The sequence below is a fragment of the Hyperolius riggenbachi genome, chromosome 3 (assembly GCF_040937935.1).
Source record: "Hyperolius riggenbachi isolate aHypRig1 chromosome 3, aHypRig1.pri, whole genome shotgun sequence".
NCBI classification, from domain to species: domain Eukaryota; kingdom Metazoa; phylum Chordata; class Amphibia; order Anura; family Hyperoliidae; genus Hyperolius; species Hyperolius riggenbachi.
Genome location: NC_090648.1, coordinates 125,515,843 through 125,530,053, shown reverse-complemented (window position 1 = coordinate 125,530,053; position 14,211 = coordinate 125,515,843). Strand labels below are relative to the sequence as shown.

Genomic DNA, 14,211 nt, shown 5'->3' with positions numbered 1-14,211 from the left:
GTAACAAACATCCAAACATCCAAACATCCGAACATTCCCATTTATTATATTAGTAGGATAATACCTTTGAAAACGTAAAAGCTGTACTTATTAACGAAATAATATGACAAAAACTGTAACGTTGTAAACTTCTAAAAGGATAACTACCTCAAAAACTATAATGTTCTAATGTTATTAAAGAAATTTTTCGCTGTGCCAATTTTTCTGCTATTTTTGCCGTATTAACGATAATTGCAGTCTATGGTGGCGCCCTTTTCATCCACCCTCAGCCAGCACCCTTTTTTCCTGCTACCTATTTTCAGGGGAAACACAGTAACACATTGCTTTCATGTTGGTGGAGGAACACATATGCAGCTCTGTAGAACTGAAATGTAAAGCTGCTCTCCTAGTGAACTTCTCTCTTACAGCTGGTGCAGATGGCTATCATGCAGGGCCGGCGCTACCATTAAGGCAAAGTAGGCAGCTGCCCCAGGGCCCCAGAGCTGGTAGGGGCCCCCAGTGGCTACAAGAGGAAAAAAAAATTTCAAATCGGCCTTATAGTTTTTGAGAAAATCGATTTTAAAGTTTCAAAGGAAAAAAAAAAACACATTTAAAAACCTGCCAACTTTAATGGTTAATAGCAAATCCACCTTAAATGCTAGAAACCCTAAATTTGCAGGATATGTTAAGGAGATCATTAGGAATAAGAGGAAAAAACAATTTTTCAAAAAGACCTTATAGTTTTTGAGAAAATCGATTTTAAAGTTTAGAAGAAAAAAAGTATACTTTTAAATGCGGTAAATGTAACTTTTAGTAGCAAACCTAACGGTAGTGTCATTTTACATGTATCAAACGAAAGAGCAATAAATTTCCTGACGGGGTTTCCAGGGGGTCTATACGGAGCCGCAGCGCTTTGGCCAGGGATCGCTATACAGCCGCAATATGGCTGTGTGAAGATCCCTGGCATTTTTTCCTATTTTCCCAATTTTTTTTTTATGTTTAGAGTGTGGGAATTTTTTTTTTTTTAAATTATGTAGGGTCCCCCCTCCTTAAACTTTTTAACCCATTGTCCCCCATGCAGGCTGAGATAGCCAGAATGTGGAGCTCTGACCGATTGGGACTTCACACCCTGACTATACCAGCTGCAAAAAAGGTCCCCTAATGCCGATTTTTGTTCCGGGGTATATGTTGGGGGGGCCCCCCAGGTTTATTTTGCCCTGGGGCCCCATTGTTGCTTAAACCGGCCCTGCTATCATGCTATGGCATACTGTACAGGCAAGTGCTTACTTCAGGACAGCGAGCGGATATGTAAAGCAGTCCTTTGGATCCCCAAATAGTGATGTGCTCATGTTTCACATAGTAATAATTATCCAGCAAAATTCATGATGCAAAATTGCAATGCAACATTTCAAACCACTGCAAAATTATTTTCACACGTAATTGTAATTACAGAGTCATTTCGCAATTATTCGGAACTCCACTTACTTGTGAAGTTTGCATTTCATGGACTGCCTTTTTGCTTTGGGTACCAGGTTGACATTTGGATGCCAGATCCATTTATAAAGCACACCTTCTCGTCGTTAGAAATTCTTGGTGATTCTTTCTCAGCTACTTCAAACTTGTCAGAACGGCTGTTGTACAGCAAGCACACCTATAACCTATTGGTTTTGTGGTGAAAGAGAGAGTATGAGATAGTAGTAAACTATCATGTGACCTTTCAGAACTGGTAACATCAACCTGACCCTGATACTGCCTCTGAAAATAAATGTATCACCTGCCTAATGGCAGGAATCTGTCCATTGTAAGGCCCAGTGCACACCAAAACCGCTAGCAGATCCTCAAAACGCTAGCGGTTTTCGGAGCAGATTTCAGAGTGATTCTAGGCATGTTTAGAGACGTTTTCTAAACATGCCGAGCATTTTTGGGAGCGTTTTTGTGTAGCAGATTATAAATATTGTTACAGTAAAAGCTGTTACTGAACAGCTTCTGTAACAAAAACGCCTGGAAAATGTCTCTGATCTAGCGTTTTCCAGAGCGGTTTGCAGTTTTCCTATACTTTACATTGAGGCAGAAACGCTTCTGCAAACCGCAAACGTGCAGCAGGAGGCACGTTTGCGGTTTTCTAAAAACCCCAAACCGCTGGTGTGCACCATCTCATTGAAATACATCAGCCAAGCGTTTTCACTGGCGGAAGCGGTTTGCGGATCGCTGCAAAAAAACGTTCGGTGTGCACCAGGCCTAACTATTGCTTTTCTTTAGGCTGATGATGGTACAGATATTTTCTATGAGGGAATCATAGATGTGAATCTTCTGAAATGTAATACATTTGCTCTTGAGACTCCAGGTCAGTTATACCACAGCTGCCATTACTAGAATGTGTCATATGCTTAGCTGAATTGTTTATTTATTTGACTTATGTTGGGCAATGGTTCATAGTCTTTTTTATATATATTTTATAGAGGTTTGGCGCCATCTTGTGGTAGAAATGAGATTTGTCTATAATAGAATATTTTCAATTAACGTGAACCAGAGAGGAAACACCCTCATGTATTTTACCTTATATATATCAGTGGGAACATTAGAGAAAACACCTACCCTGCTCTCCATTTCATTCTTCACTGTTCAGCTTGCTTGTTATCAGCCCTGATAAAATCCCCGACTGAGCGAAGTCGGCTTCTGCAGCGCGGGACACCAGGAGCCACTTGAGCTGCGGTGAGGGCACAGGACGGCAGCCAGGGGCTGGAGGAAGCCCCAGGTAAGTGGATTTTGTTTTGTTTTTCCAGCTTGGGTTTTCCCTTTAAGAAGGCAAACTTCTATTTGGCTGGCTATAATACTTTTGCTTCACTAGTTTGAATCTCACAGGCAACTTCTGTTTTGCATAGCATTTTAGTAAGAGGGCTTTTGAGTCTTTTGTAGTCCCTTATACCCACCATGAGCTTGCCGGGCAATCTGTAGCCAGCCAAACAGAAAGAAAACAGCTCCCACATTCCTTTTAATTTGTGTTTCTTTTGTGTGATGGTATTCTGTTTTGCAAGGGGAATACAATTGTGGTGGAATTCCTGTTGGTTATTTATTTGGTTAACCGGCTGCTGTATTTTGTCCTTTCAGGGAGTGATGGAGAGTTTCCTTGGTACAGCAATGACAGGATCTATCTTCTGTCTCTTTGCTGGACAACCTCTTATCATCTTGAGCAGCACTGGTCCTATTCTCGTCTTCGAAAAGCTCTTGTTTGATTTCAGCAAGTAAGTTAACCCTCCTGGCGGTCTATTAAAAACCACCAGAGGGCAGCGTAGCAGTTTTTTTTTATTTTTTAAATCATGTAGAGAGCCTAGGGCTCGCTACATGATAGCCGCTGTGCAGCGGCATCCCCCCACCCGCTCCGATCGCCTCCGGCGATCTGCAATCAGGAAATCCCGTTCAAAGAACGGGATTTCTGGAGGGCTTTTCCCGGATGACGTCATCTACGTAATCTACGTTATCGACGTCGTGACGTCATCAGGAGTCCCGATCCACTCCTCAGCGCTGCCTGGCGCTGATAGGCCAGGCTGCGCAAGGGGTCTGGGGGGCGGCGGGTAGCGGCGAATCGGCATGGAGCGGCGGCGATCGGTGTGCACATACAGCTAGCAAAGTGCTAGCTGCGTGTAGCAAAAATTATGCAAATCGGCCCAGGAGGGCGTGAGAAATCCTCCTGCGCGGCTTACCCCGAACTACGTTCGGGGTTACCGCCAGGAGGGTTAAACTATCACACACCTAACTTATGCCTGGTACACACCATGCAATTTCCAGTCAGATCGACGGTCAAATCGATTATTTCCAGCAGGACCAATCTGATTTCAGATAATTTTTTTAATCGATTTTTTTTAATCACTTCTATAGAAAATCGGTCAGAAAACCAGAAAAAAGTCAGAAAAAATCGGAAATCAGATCAGACCTGTCAGAAATTATAGGTGCGACCGTCAATCTGAACGGAAATTGCATGGTGTGTACTAGGCATAAGCCCACTAAACTGTATTCCTGATAATCCTTCAACTTCTGGAGGCTTTAAAACGATGACAAGGATGTAAAAAGATGCAGCCCTTCTGATCTATTTGGCTGCAGTGGTGTCTGACTCACATGAGAAACAAGCATGTAGCTAATCTTGTCAGATCTGACAATAATGTCAGAAATACCTGATCTGCTGCATGCTTGTTCGGGGTCTGTGGCTAAAAGTATTAAAGGCAGAGGATCTGCAGGACAGCCCGGCAACTGTATTCCTTAAAGGGAAAAGTGAGAGTTATATGGTGGCTGCCATATTATCTCCTTTTAAACAATACCAGTTGCCTGGCTGTCCTGCTGATCTCCTTGGCTACAATAGTGTCTGAATGACACCAGAGACAAGCATGCAGCTAATCTTGGCAGATCTGACAATAATGTCAGAAACACCTAGGGCTTGATTCACAAAAGAGTGTTAGCATGGCCGTTTTCGCATGAATTTTCGCGCACAATTAAATGTTTTCGGCGCAAACGCGAATTTTCGCACAAAAACGGCCATGCTAACAGTTAGCACTCTTTTGTGAATCAAGCCCCTAATCTGCTGCATGCTTGTTCAGGGTCTATGCCTAAATGTATTAGAGGCAGAAGATCAGCAGTATAGCCAGGCAACTGGTATTTCTTACAAGGAAATAAATATGGCAGCCTCCACCTCTCTATCACTTCAGTTGCCCTTTAAGAGGAAATAAATAATGCAGCCTCCATATCCCTCTCCCTCCAGTTTCCCTTTAAGGCTTCTTGCACACAGGGACGTTACAGGCGCACGTTAGTGCAGCCTGTAACGCTCCCCCAACGCACAGCAATGTTACACAAGTGGGCTGTTCACACTGCCCACGTTGCGTTACATTGTAACGTAGCAAAGTGCTGCATGCTGTGCGTTCTAGGCGGCTAAGCCGCGTTAGACTGTTTGCACATGCTCAGTCATGTTGGGGATGAGGGGAGAGCCGCCGGGCACATGGCTAATTAATATTCACTGCACTCAGTGACGTGCAGTGTTTACTTCCTGGAGCGGCCGCTCTGTGCGGCGATTGGCCGGGCGGGACCACGTGATGCCGCATGCGTCCAAGAGTACGCGTCACGGCATCACGGACGCCAGAGTGAGCTGCACAACGCGGCTCACTCCGACGTCCACACCAGAGAGCACCAGGCGTTGCGTTAGGGGCACGTTATGTGCCCTATAACGTCCCCTAAACGCAACGTCCTGGTGTGTAACTAGCCTGAGAGTAAAAAAGATAAGTACAATGACTTGCTCCATCTAAGTTACAAAGAATCCTATAGAACTTATTTTTTAGTAATTTAAGTTCTACTAAAGGGGCTTCAGGGAAAATAATTTTCCATTTTTAGGATAATATTTATTTTAATAACTTAATCTACCATGAAAAATAAAAACATCCTTTGGGCTTGTTCACACTACAAGCGCTTTGAGCTTTTTTTTTAGCGCTAGCGTTTTTTAAAAGCTCTTTAATGCTTGTGTAATGAATTCCAATGTGAGTGTTGTCACTTAAGCGTCGAGCTTTTTATCCAGTCGCAAATGTGGGTCCTGCACCATTTTCTAAGCGTTTGCGCTTCAATGGAAGGTTTATGAAAATCGCGAAAGCGATTTTGCGAGCTCTTTTATTATAAATTACTTTAAAGATATTCAGTTACAGGTCAAAGAGTTCACTTCCGGATTGTCTGCAAACAGAAAAGCTCAAATCCCAAAACAAAAGCACTTACAAAAATCACAATAAAAATACAGCAAAAGCGCTCACAAAAGCACTCAGTGCTTGCAATTGTGTTTGTGATTGACAACATGAACTAAGCCATCTTATTTGAAAACTTTCTTGCAGGAACAACTACATAGACTACATGGAGTTCCGCCTGTGGATTGGCCTCCATTCAGCCCTGCAGTGCCTTATTCTGGTGGCCACCGACGCCAGCTTCATTATTAAGTACATCACACGTTTCACTGAGGAGGGATTCTCCACACTCATCAGCTTCATCTTCATTTATGATGCTATTAAGAAGATGATTGGAGCATTCAAGTATTACCCCATCAATTCTGATTTCAAGCCTGATTATGTCACAACTTACCGATGTGAATGTGTGGCACCCGACCCAGGTCAGTGGACACATTAATCTTCATTTAATGCCATTAATATATTATTATTATTGTTATTTTATTTATAAAGCACTGGCATATTATATGATAATAGAACATGGTTCAAATTAGTATAAACGTTTGGACCGGTTTCACACCTGTGCGTCGCAATTCTCCGGCAGCGGGAGAGGCCGCCTCAGGAGAGTCGCACCGAACCAAAGCCCCTTTCATATTAGTCTGCGTCAGACAGCGCCGTCAGGGTGATATGCATAGGCCTATCCCTCGCTCAATGACATACTCGCTGCTGAACAGGAAGTATGCCACCAGGATTCCCGTCGTTCCATGCATGTGGACTATGTCGCACCATGCTTCGTTTACACTTACTGCCTCACCATAGACTTGCCTTGCTGCATAATCTGTGCAGTAGGCACGGATCATGCTGTAACGCACGGATGACTTTGCGGTGGGTAATGTGGCGATTTAACTACTTCCATCACAACACATTGCATTAAAGTGGTCTAACACCCAGCATTTCAACTTTGCTTTAAAAGATTGCTTACAGCTTAGAAACTATTATGCCAGATTTTTTTTTTAGCAGAAATTCACTGAATGGGTTAGGGCTCGTTTCCACTAGTGCGGCGTGCGTCTCGTAGACGCACGCCGGCACTGAGCGGGTGGGCGGGATCGCAGGCGATTCCCATCAGCCGTGCCATGCACGGCTATGGGAATCGCAGCCTCCGCCGCGAATTCTGTGGGGGTTTCCGGCCGAATCGCTACTGCAAGCGATTCGGCCGGCGGCGCCGTTATCCTCTATGGCAGAGTTTCCCCGCGCGATTTGCCTGCGGGGAAACTCTGCGGATTCGCGGCCGTTTCCGCGAGAGTGGAAACGGGCCCTCAAACATGACATTTTAGTGTTGCATTTAGCTAGAAATCCAAATTCTGCTGAGGTTTAGATACAAATGTATCTATTTACAATGTAAATAAACAAATACCTCTCCGAGATAGCACAGAGGGCTTCCCAGACAGGCTTTTCAGAGGTCTATCTGCATTCCAAACAAAGATACATTTGTATCACAGGGCTCGTTTCCACTGTAGCAGTGCGGAATCGCCTGGATTCCACCGCAGAAGAAATCGCATGCAGGTGCGTTTTTTTACGCGTTATTTTACGCGATTACGCATGCGATTTCGCATAGGTTAGGCTATGTGCGTTTTTAACCATGTCACTGCCTGTGTTAATTTACATTGGTTCCTATGCGGAATCGCATGCGTAATCGCGTAAAATAACGCGTAAAAAAACGCATGCGATTTCCCTATTAAATACATTAGCGGCGATTCGCATGCATTCCACTAGCAGGCGAATTCGTTGGCTCTTTTGTGCGTTTTTTCACCGCTCATAAAAACGCACCACGCAAACGCTACAGTGGAAACAGGTCCATTCACTTGCATTACATGTGCGAATCTGCATGCGTTGGACGCATGCAGATTCGCGATAGTGGAAACGAGCCCTAAACCTCAGCATGGATGCAGATTTCTAGCTAAATGCAAAACTAAAATGTCATATTTAACCACTTCGCATCCAGACGTTGTTTTCAACTTTTTGACCAGAGCAGTTTTGACAGTTTAGCTATGTCCCTATTTAATCAGAAATAACTTTATCCCTACTAATGACACAGAAATGAAATATATATTGTTTTTTTCAAGACAAACTAGGCTTTAATTGTATGCCATTTTTTCCCTCAAACAATTTTGTTTTCTAGGAATTTTAATAGGAAAACAAAGAAAAAAAATAGAAAAAACATGTATTTCTTAGTTTTACCAATTCCAATTTAAAAATAAAAAGTGCTACTGTCGATAAAAAACACAAATTTTGTTTGGCTATTCTTACTGCTTATCACAAAACTTCGATTATGTTCTGGTCACAATTTATGGTGAAGATATTTGATTCTGAAATAGTGCTACAAAGTGTGTTTTTCACTATGAAATGAGAAAATAAAGTACCTTTAATAGTAAAAATCAATCTCATTATCTTAGGAAACTTATATTCCCATTCACCAATTAGTCCTGCATCAGATAGTGCCAGAAATATGCACAGGAGCAAGCCCAATCCTGCACAGCACTGCTTCTGCTACAAGACGTATATCTACTGACCTGTGGCTTAGATGAAGTCCCAGAGGACGTATATCTACTGACCTGTGGACGAAGTGGTTAACCTATTCAGTGAATTTCTGCTTTAAAAAAATCTGGCATAATCGTTTCTAAGCTGTAAGCAATCTTTTAAAGCAAAGTTGAAATGCTGGGTGTTAGACCGCTTTAAGTAACGAAGTCTCCATAGACTTTCAGTGACTTAGCAGCCTCTTGCGGTAAAATTGCTTACTGCAATGCCATAGTGTGAAAGGGCCCTCAAAGACATAACAGGTACAAAATATGGCACTGAAGGAGACGAGAACCCGGCTTTGTGAGATTACAGCTTGAGCTACCCAAATAAAACTTCACTGGCTGAGAGGATAGCCTAGGTCAGCCTTTCTCAAACCTTTGTACCCTAGAGGAACCATGAAAATAAGTTTTGTATCGTCAGCAAGTAATCTGTTGATCTCGAGGAACCCCTCCATTTATTTTGCAGGAGGCATGGGCTTTACAAGTAGGTGTGGCTGTTTATTTCACTAACCCCTATTACACTGCCACTCATTATACTGTGCTCATTATTCTAGTGCTTTTTATTAATGTGCCCATTATTATTCTGACCCCCAATTTAGTGCTTCTTTTTACAGTACCCCCTATTATAATGTGCTCTATTATACTTCCCTCACGATGGGGAAAAATGCCAGGGAACCCCTGCAGAGTGCACAAGGAACCCTGGGGTTTCAGGAAACCTTGGTTGAAAAAGCCTAGCCTAGGCAATGCAGATCACGCTAATAGCGCAGTGCTACTTGTCAAAACCAGTAACTTGCAGTATGGCTCTCTGCACTAGGCAATTTTAACAACATTTAGTGAATACACCCCTAAATCTCATTGGTCACTTGGGAATTCTAGTTTGCCTTCTTAAAGGCTACCCGTAGCCACCTACATAAAAGAAAAGTTTCATGCTCACCTAAGAAAATATAAGGCTCTGGATCCTATATTTTCTCTGTCCTCTCTCGGTCTCCTCAGTACCCCGCTGTACCCCATTCATATTTCCCACTGGCTGCATCTTCAGGTCTCCTCTGAAAGCTTCAGAAGTACTCAGTTCTCCAACTACTTGTAAAGATTAAAGGCTCTGTACTGCGCACACTGGAGTTTGCACTCATGCAGTACGAAGTCGCTCGTCTTTGGAAGTATTTGGAGACTTGAGTATTTCCAAAGCCCTCAGAGGAGACCCGAAGGCGTCTTCGGATTTCTGCTACGGGGCCAGGTATCATTTTAATAAAGGAAAGGCCAGTTATTTTAGCATAGCATTTCTAGTTTTTTGTTGCTGTTCCTTTTTCACCTTCTAATAGATGTTGGTGGTTTCCGGTCCTCTGAGTGTCACTGGGTATTCTGTAGCACATGGTTATGTCTTACTTCAAAGGAACTCTGAAGGGAGAGGAAAATGTAATGATCACTGGTGACTCCCTTTGGAGAATGCTACTTGCCTAGCCGTTATTCTGATTCTCTGCCTCTGACACATTACTGATTTAAAGAGAACCCGAGGCGGGGTTCTTCCATCGCAATTCATATACAGAGGCTGGGTCTGTCTACAGAGCCCTGCCTCTGTTGCTAGTTAGTTTCCCCCCTAAGCCCCCCCAAAGCCCCCCTGCGCGCTGTCAGACCTCATAAAACACAGCCGCGCTGGCGACACGCAGTGTGTCGCAGCCGGCTGTGTTTAGCTCACTAATGTCAGTCTCGCCGCTCCCCCGCCTCCTGAATCGCTCCGGTCCCCGCCCACGTCCCTTCCCTCGCTGCTGATTGGAGGGAAGGGACGCGGGCGGGGACCGGAGTGATTCAGGAGGAGGCGGAGGAGCGGCCGAGACTGACAGTAGTGAGGTAAACACTGCCGCATAGCGCGGCTGTGATTTATGGGGTCTGACGGCGCGCAGGGGAGGCTTTGGAGGGAACTAACTAGCAACAGAAGCTGGGCTCTATAGACAGAAGCAGCCTCTGTATATGGATTGCGATGGAAGAACCCCGCCTCGGGTTCTCTTTGATGATCCAAAAAGAGTATGCACATCAGGTGTTCTGACTTACACACTAGATTTTCATGGTCCAAATTGTTATTTATGATCATTTCAGGTGAAAGCCTACTGTGAGTACAGGTGTCAACCGATATCAATGGTCTCCTGATCAGTGCTCAGCCTAAGTAGATCACCTGACCTCTATTGCTGCTAAGGTGCTATGAGCTGCACTTTCACGCTCCTGTCCCGCTTACCATAGGACAGAATGAGCTTCAGCACATGTGTTCACTGATCAGAATAGACAGTCACCCAAAGCGATCACAACAGATCATTTCAGCCAACATTTATCCCAGATCTGAACAAGGTTTTATGCTTTGATGCATGCTTGTCGTGGGTGTGTGTCTCAAACAAGAATTAATCAAAAAATGTTCTATTGCATTCTCTGGACCGGTCCAAAACAGAACAAGAACCCCTGATTGGTCCATTTCCAAGCTGCATGCAATCTGCATTAAATTTGCATGTACACTGGAATTATTAGCCTCTCATTGACCATCTCTAGTACTGTAATTACCTGCTGCATACACTAGATGGAAAATGTGCAATATCGTTCTACTGTATGTTTTATTATTAGGATATGATAGTGATCCTCATTTGACTTTTACATTAAAATGAGAATTGCAGACTGGAATAGTAATAGAGTGGATGTACACATGTACACATTATTTAGTCACTATGGCCTGGTGTAACGTATTAAGAACAACTATTGTAACTGATATCTGCCACATCTCTCCTTATTTTCTGCATGACATTTCTCTGGCTGCTTCTAATCTGTGTAAGTATGTACTGTACATAAACTAAGTACTTTGTTTCACAACCCTATGCATTTTTGTGGTATGCTGTGTGACTTATGGTAGTCATACACTTTTATTAGACAATTTTAATAGATTAGATGTTAGATTCGATATTTACATTAAATCTAACAAAGATCTATGAAAGGACCACTGTGCGAAAATCTTAAAATTTAAAATGTATGTAAACCTATTCAGATAAGAAGTATGTTTTTTCCAGAGTAAAAAGAGCCATAAATGACTTTTCTCCTATGTTGCTGTCACTTACAGTAGGTAGTAGAAATCTGACAGAAGCGACAGGTTTTGGACTTGCACATATCCTTATGGGGTATTCTCAGGGTTTTCTTTATTTTCAAAAGCAGTTTGTGAATGGCAGTTGTTCCGTCCAACTGCCAAAAAAGTGTGCAGCGAGCAGGGAGGCTGGTCAGCATCTTTATATAAATCCTTTTCAGGGAGTATCTTTATAAAAAATAAAGACTATGCTGAGAATTCCCTATGGAGAGATGGACTAGCCCCTGTCAGTAATATCAGATTTCTACTACCTACTGTAAGTGACAGCAACATAGGAGAGAAGTAATCTATGGCTTAATTACTCAGGAAGAAACATGCTTCTTACTTTACATAGATTTTACATTTTTCGATTTTTGTGACAGTGGTCCTTTAAAGGATAAGGACATATTGAGAAATGTTTGGTCATTTTATGGATCAATCGTTGACCCAGCATGTTTATTTTTTATCTGATGATGATTGTTGGGAGCACACAGGGGAGGAGGGGCTTCCAGGTGGCTGAAAATGTATTTTAAAGAGAGGTTTAAAAATTATCTCCTATGAGAAAACAAAGGAGAAAAAGTTAATTGCATACGGGCCAATGGTCCTTAATCAAATCCCTTTTTCTCCTAGAAGATAATTTTTCATCTTCTGTTTAAAATAACTTTTTAGCGCTTCGCGTTTTAAAGAAGAGCTAAAAAGTACTGTCAAAATTATTCTGAGAATTTTCTTGTTTGCTGGTGGCTTAAAGGGCATTTTATTGATAAGGTATAAAAATATCATATCCAATGATAAAAGGTGGAAGACCAAGAAAACGATAGAGATCAGGAAGATATTGATCATTTACTTGGTCCACTACAATCTGTAAAGTGCATGCCCAGCATTATAGCAAGGTTTGTAGAAAGAAGAAATCTGAAGGATTTACAGTATTCCTACCTTACAGGCATCTTTTCTGAACATCTACAAGTATCATTGGGCTCTAATTCTGTAGACTCAATGCACATAAATATCTAGTCCACCCAAAAACTGATCACTTAGCTGTTTGATGGAAGCTTTTCATCAGAATCAGAATCGTTTATTTCGCCAAGCATGATGGGTCATGCCCGGAATTATTTTTGGCACATACATATAGCTCGGGATAAAGACATATAAAGGGGACATATAATAGAGAAATGGATCGATGTCAGCAACAGCAGAAGCAATCGATTGCATTACATTACATTATATAACATTCTAGTCTGTTAATTGACCCTGAGATGACCAACGGTTAATCTTGTGGGCTGGGTGGTTCGGTCGACTGTTCGGCCGTGGCCCGGCTTGTTCCACCGTTAGTTAGGGCTTGCACCGATGGAAGTATGTGGAGGGAGTTTAAGTAGCTGACCCCCGATGGGAAAAAAGAGTTCCTGTGTCTAACAGTCTTTGCGGGGATGGCTCGAAGTCTCCAGCCTAGTGGAAGCAAGCTGATGTATCGGTGGCCTGGGTGTGAGGGGTCGTTAGCGATCCTCAGTGCCCTGGATTTCAGTCTTTTGTTGTACAGTAGTGCAAGTGAGGGGAGGGGGCAACCAATGATCCTCTCAGCCGCCCTAAAGACCCTCTGTAGTTTGAGCTTGTCACTGGCGGTGGCTCCAGCGTACCAGACCAGGATGGAAGAGCAGAGGATTGACTCAGTGGTGGCGGAGTAGAAGCTGGTCAGAATTTCTCGGGTTATGCCGACCTTCCTTAGCTGTCGGAGGAAGTAGAGTCTTTGCTGTGCTTCCAACTGAGATCACTGGAGATAGTAGTGCCCAGAAGACGGGCACAGGGCACTCTATCTACCTCAGTGCCATCAATATAGATTGGGGGAGGGGTGGGGGCCGACCTCCTGAAGTCAATGATTAGCTCGACAGTTTTAGCAGTGTTAAGCACCAGCCTGTACTCCTTGCACCAGTTGCAGATTCTCTCCACCTGCTGACGGTACTCCCAGACGTTATTCTTAGTGACAAGGCCGACAACGGTGGTATCATCGGCGAACTTGATGACCTTGACAGAGTCCATCTCCGATCTGCAGTTGTTCGTGTAGAGGGAGAACAGTAGTGGAGACAGCACACAGCCCTGAGGGGCACCTGTGTTTGTTGTCACTGCTTTGGAGCAGATGTCGCTCAGCCTGACGACTTGGGACCTGTTAGTGAGAAAGTCTGTGATCCAAAGGCGTAAGCTTGAGTGAACACCAAGTGCGGCAAGGTCCTCCTGTAGTATGCGTGGACAGATGGTGTTAAAAGCCGAGCTGAAGTCAAGGAGTAGTATCCTGGCATACGCGTTTGGCCTATCAAGATGGCCATTGATGAGCTCCATGCAGATATTAATTGCGTCATCGGTGGACCTGTTTGCCCTGTAGGCGAACTGGTAGGGGTCTAGGAGGGGCGAAGTGTAGAGCTTGAGGTTGGCTAGGACCGCCCACTCCAGGGTTTTCATAATGACGGACGTCAGGGCCACGGGCCTAAAGTTGTTAAGGTCTGAGAACCCCTGCTTTTTTGGGACAGGTATGATGGTCGACCTCTTGAAGCAAGTGGGAACCTTGCATTCCTTCAGTGACTTGGAGAAGATATCAGAGAGGATGGGGGCCAGTTGCCGACAGCCGGTTTTCAAGCAGGCTGGAGATACGCCGCCAGGGCCGGAGGCTTTCCTGACGTTTAGCGTTGATAGAAGGCGCAGGACGTCGGCCTCGCTTACCGCCAAAGGGGGTGTGGACTCGGGTTGTTGTCTGCAGGGCATGGAGAGGGGTTGGGTGATTCCAGACGCCCCTTCTGTGCTTCCTGGTTCTCGAACCTGCAGTAGAATCTGCTCAGATCTTCGGCGAGTTTCAGGCTAGGTGCTGCATGTTGGGGTCAGGGTTTATAGTTAG

The 14,211-nt window shown here is 43.9% G+C and overlaps 1 protein-coding gene across 4 annotated transcripts in view; it reads left to right on the top strand.

Annotated features, from left to right (window-relative positions):
* The window catches only part of SLC4A5 (solute carrier family 4 member 5), a 184,851-nt gene that overhangs the window by 148,352 nt on the left and 22,288 nt on the right, over positions 1–14,211 (top strand). For all 4 annotated transcript variants that reach the window (XM_068274893.1, XM_068274891.1, XM_068274890.1 and 1 more), the window contains 2 exons: positions 3,088–3,221; positions 5,838–6,109. In XM_068274893.1, the coding sequence (XP_068130994.1) occupies positions 3,088–3,221; positions 5,838–6,109 (406 nt within the window). The remainder of the gene's footprint in view (positions 1–3,087; positions 3,222–5,837; positions 6,110–14,211) is intronic.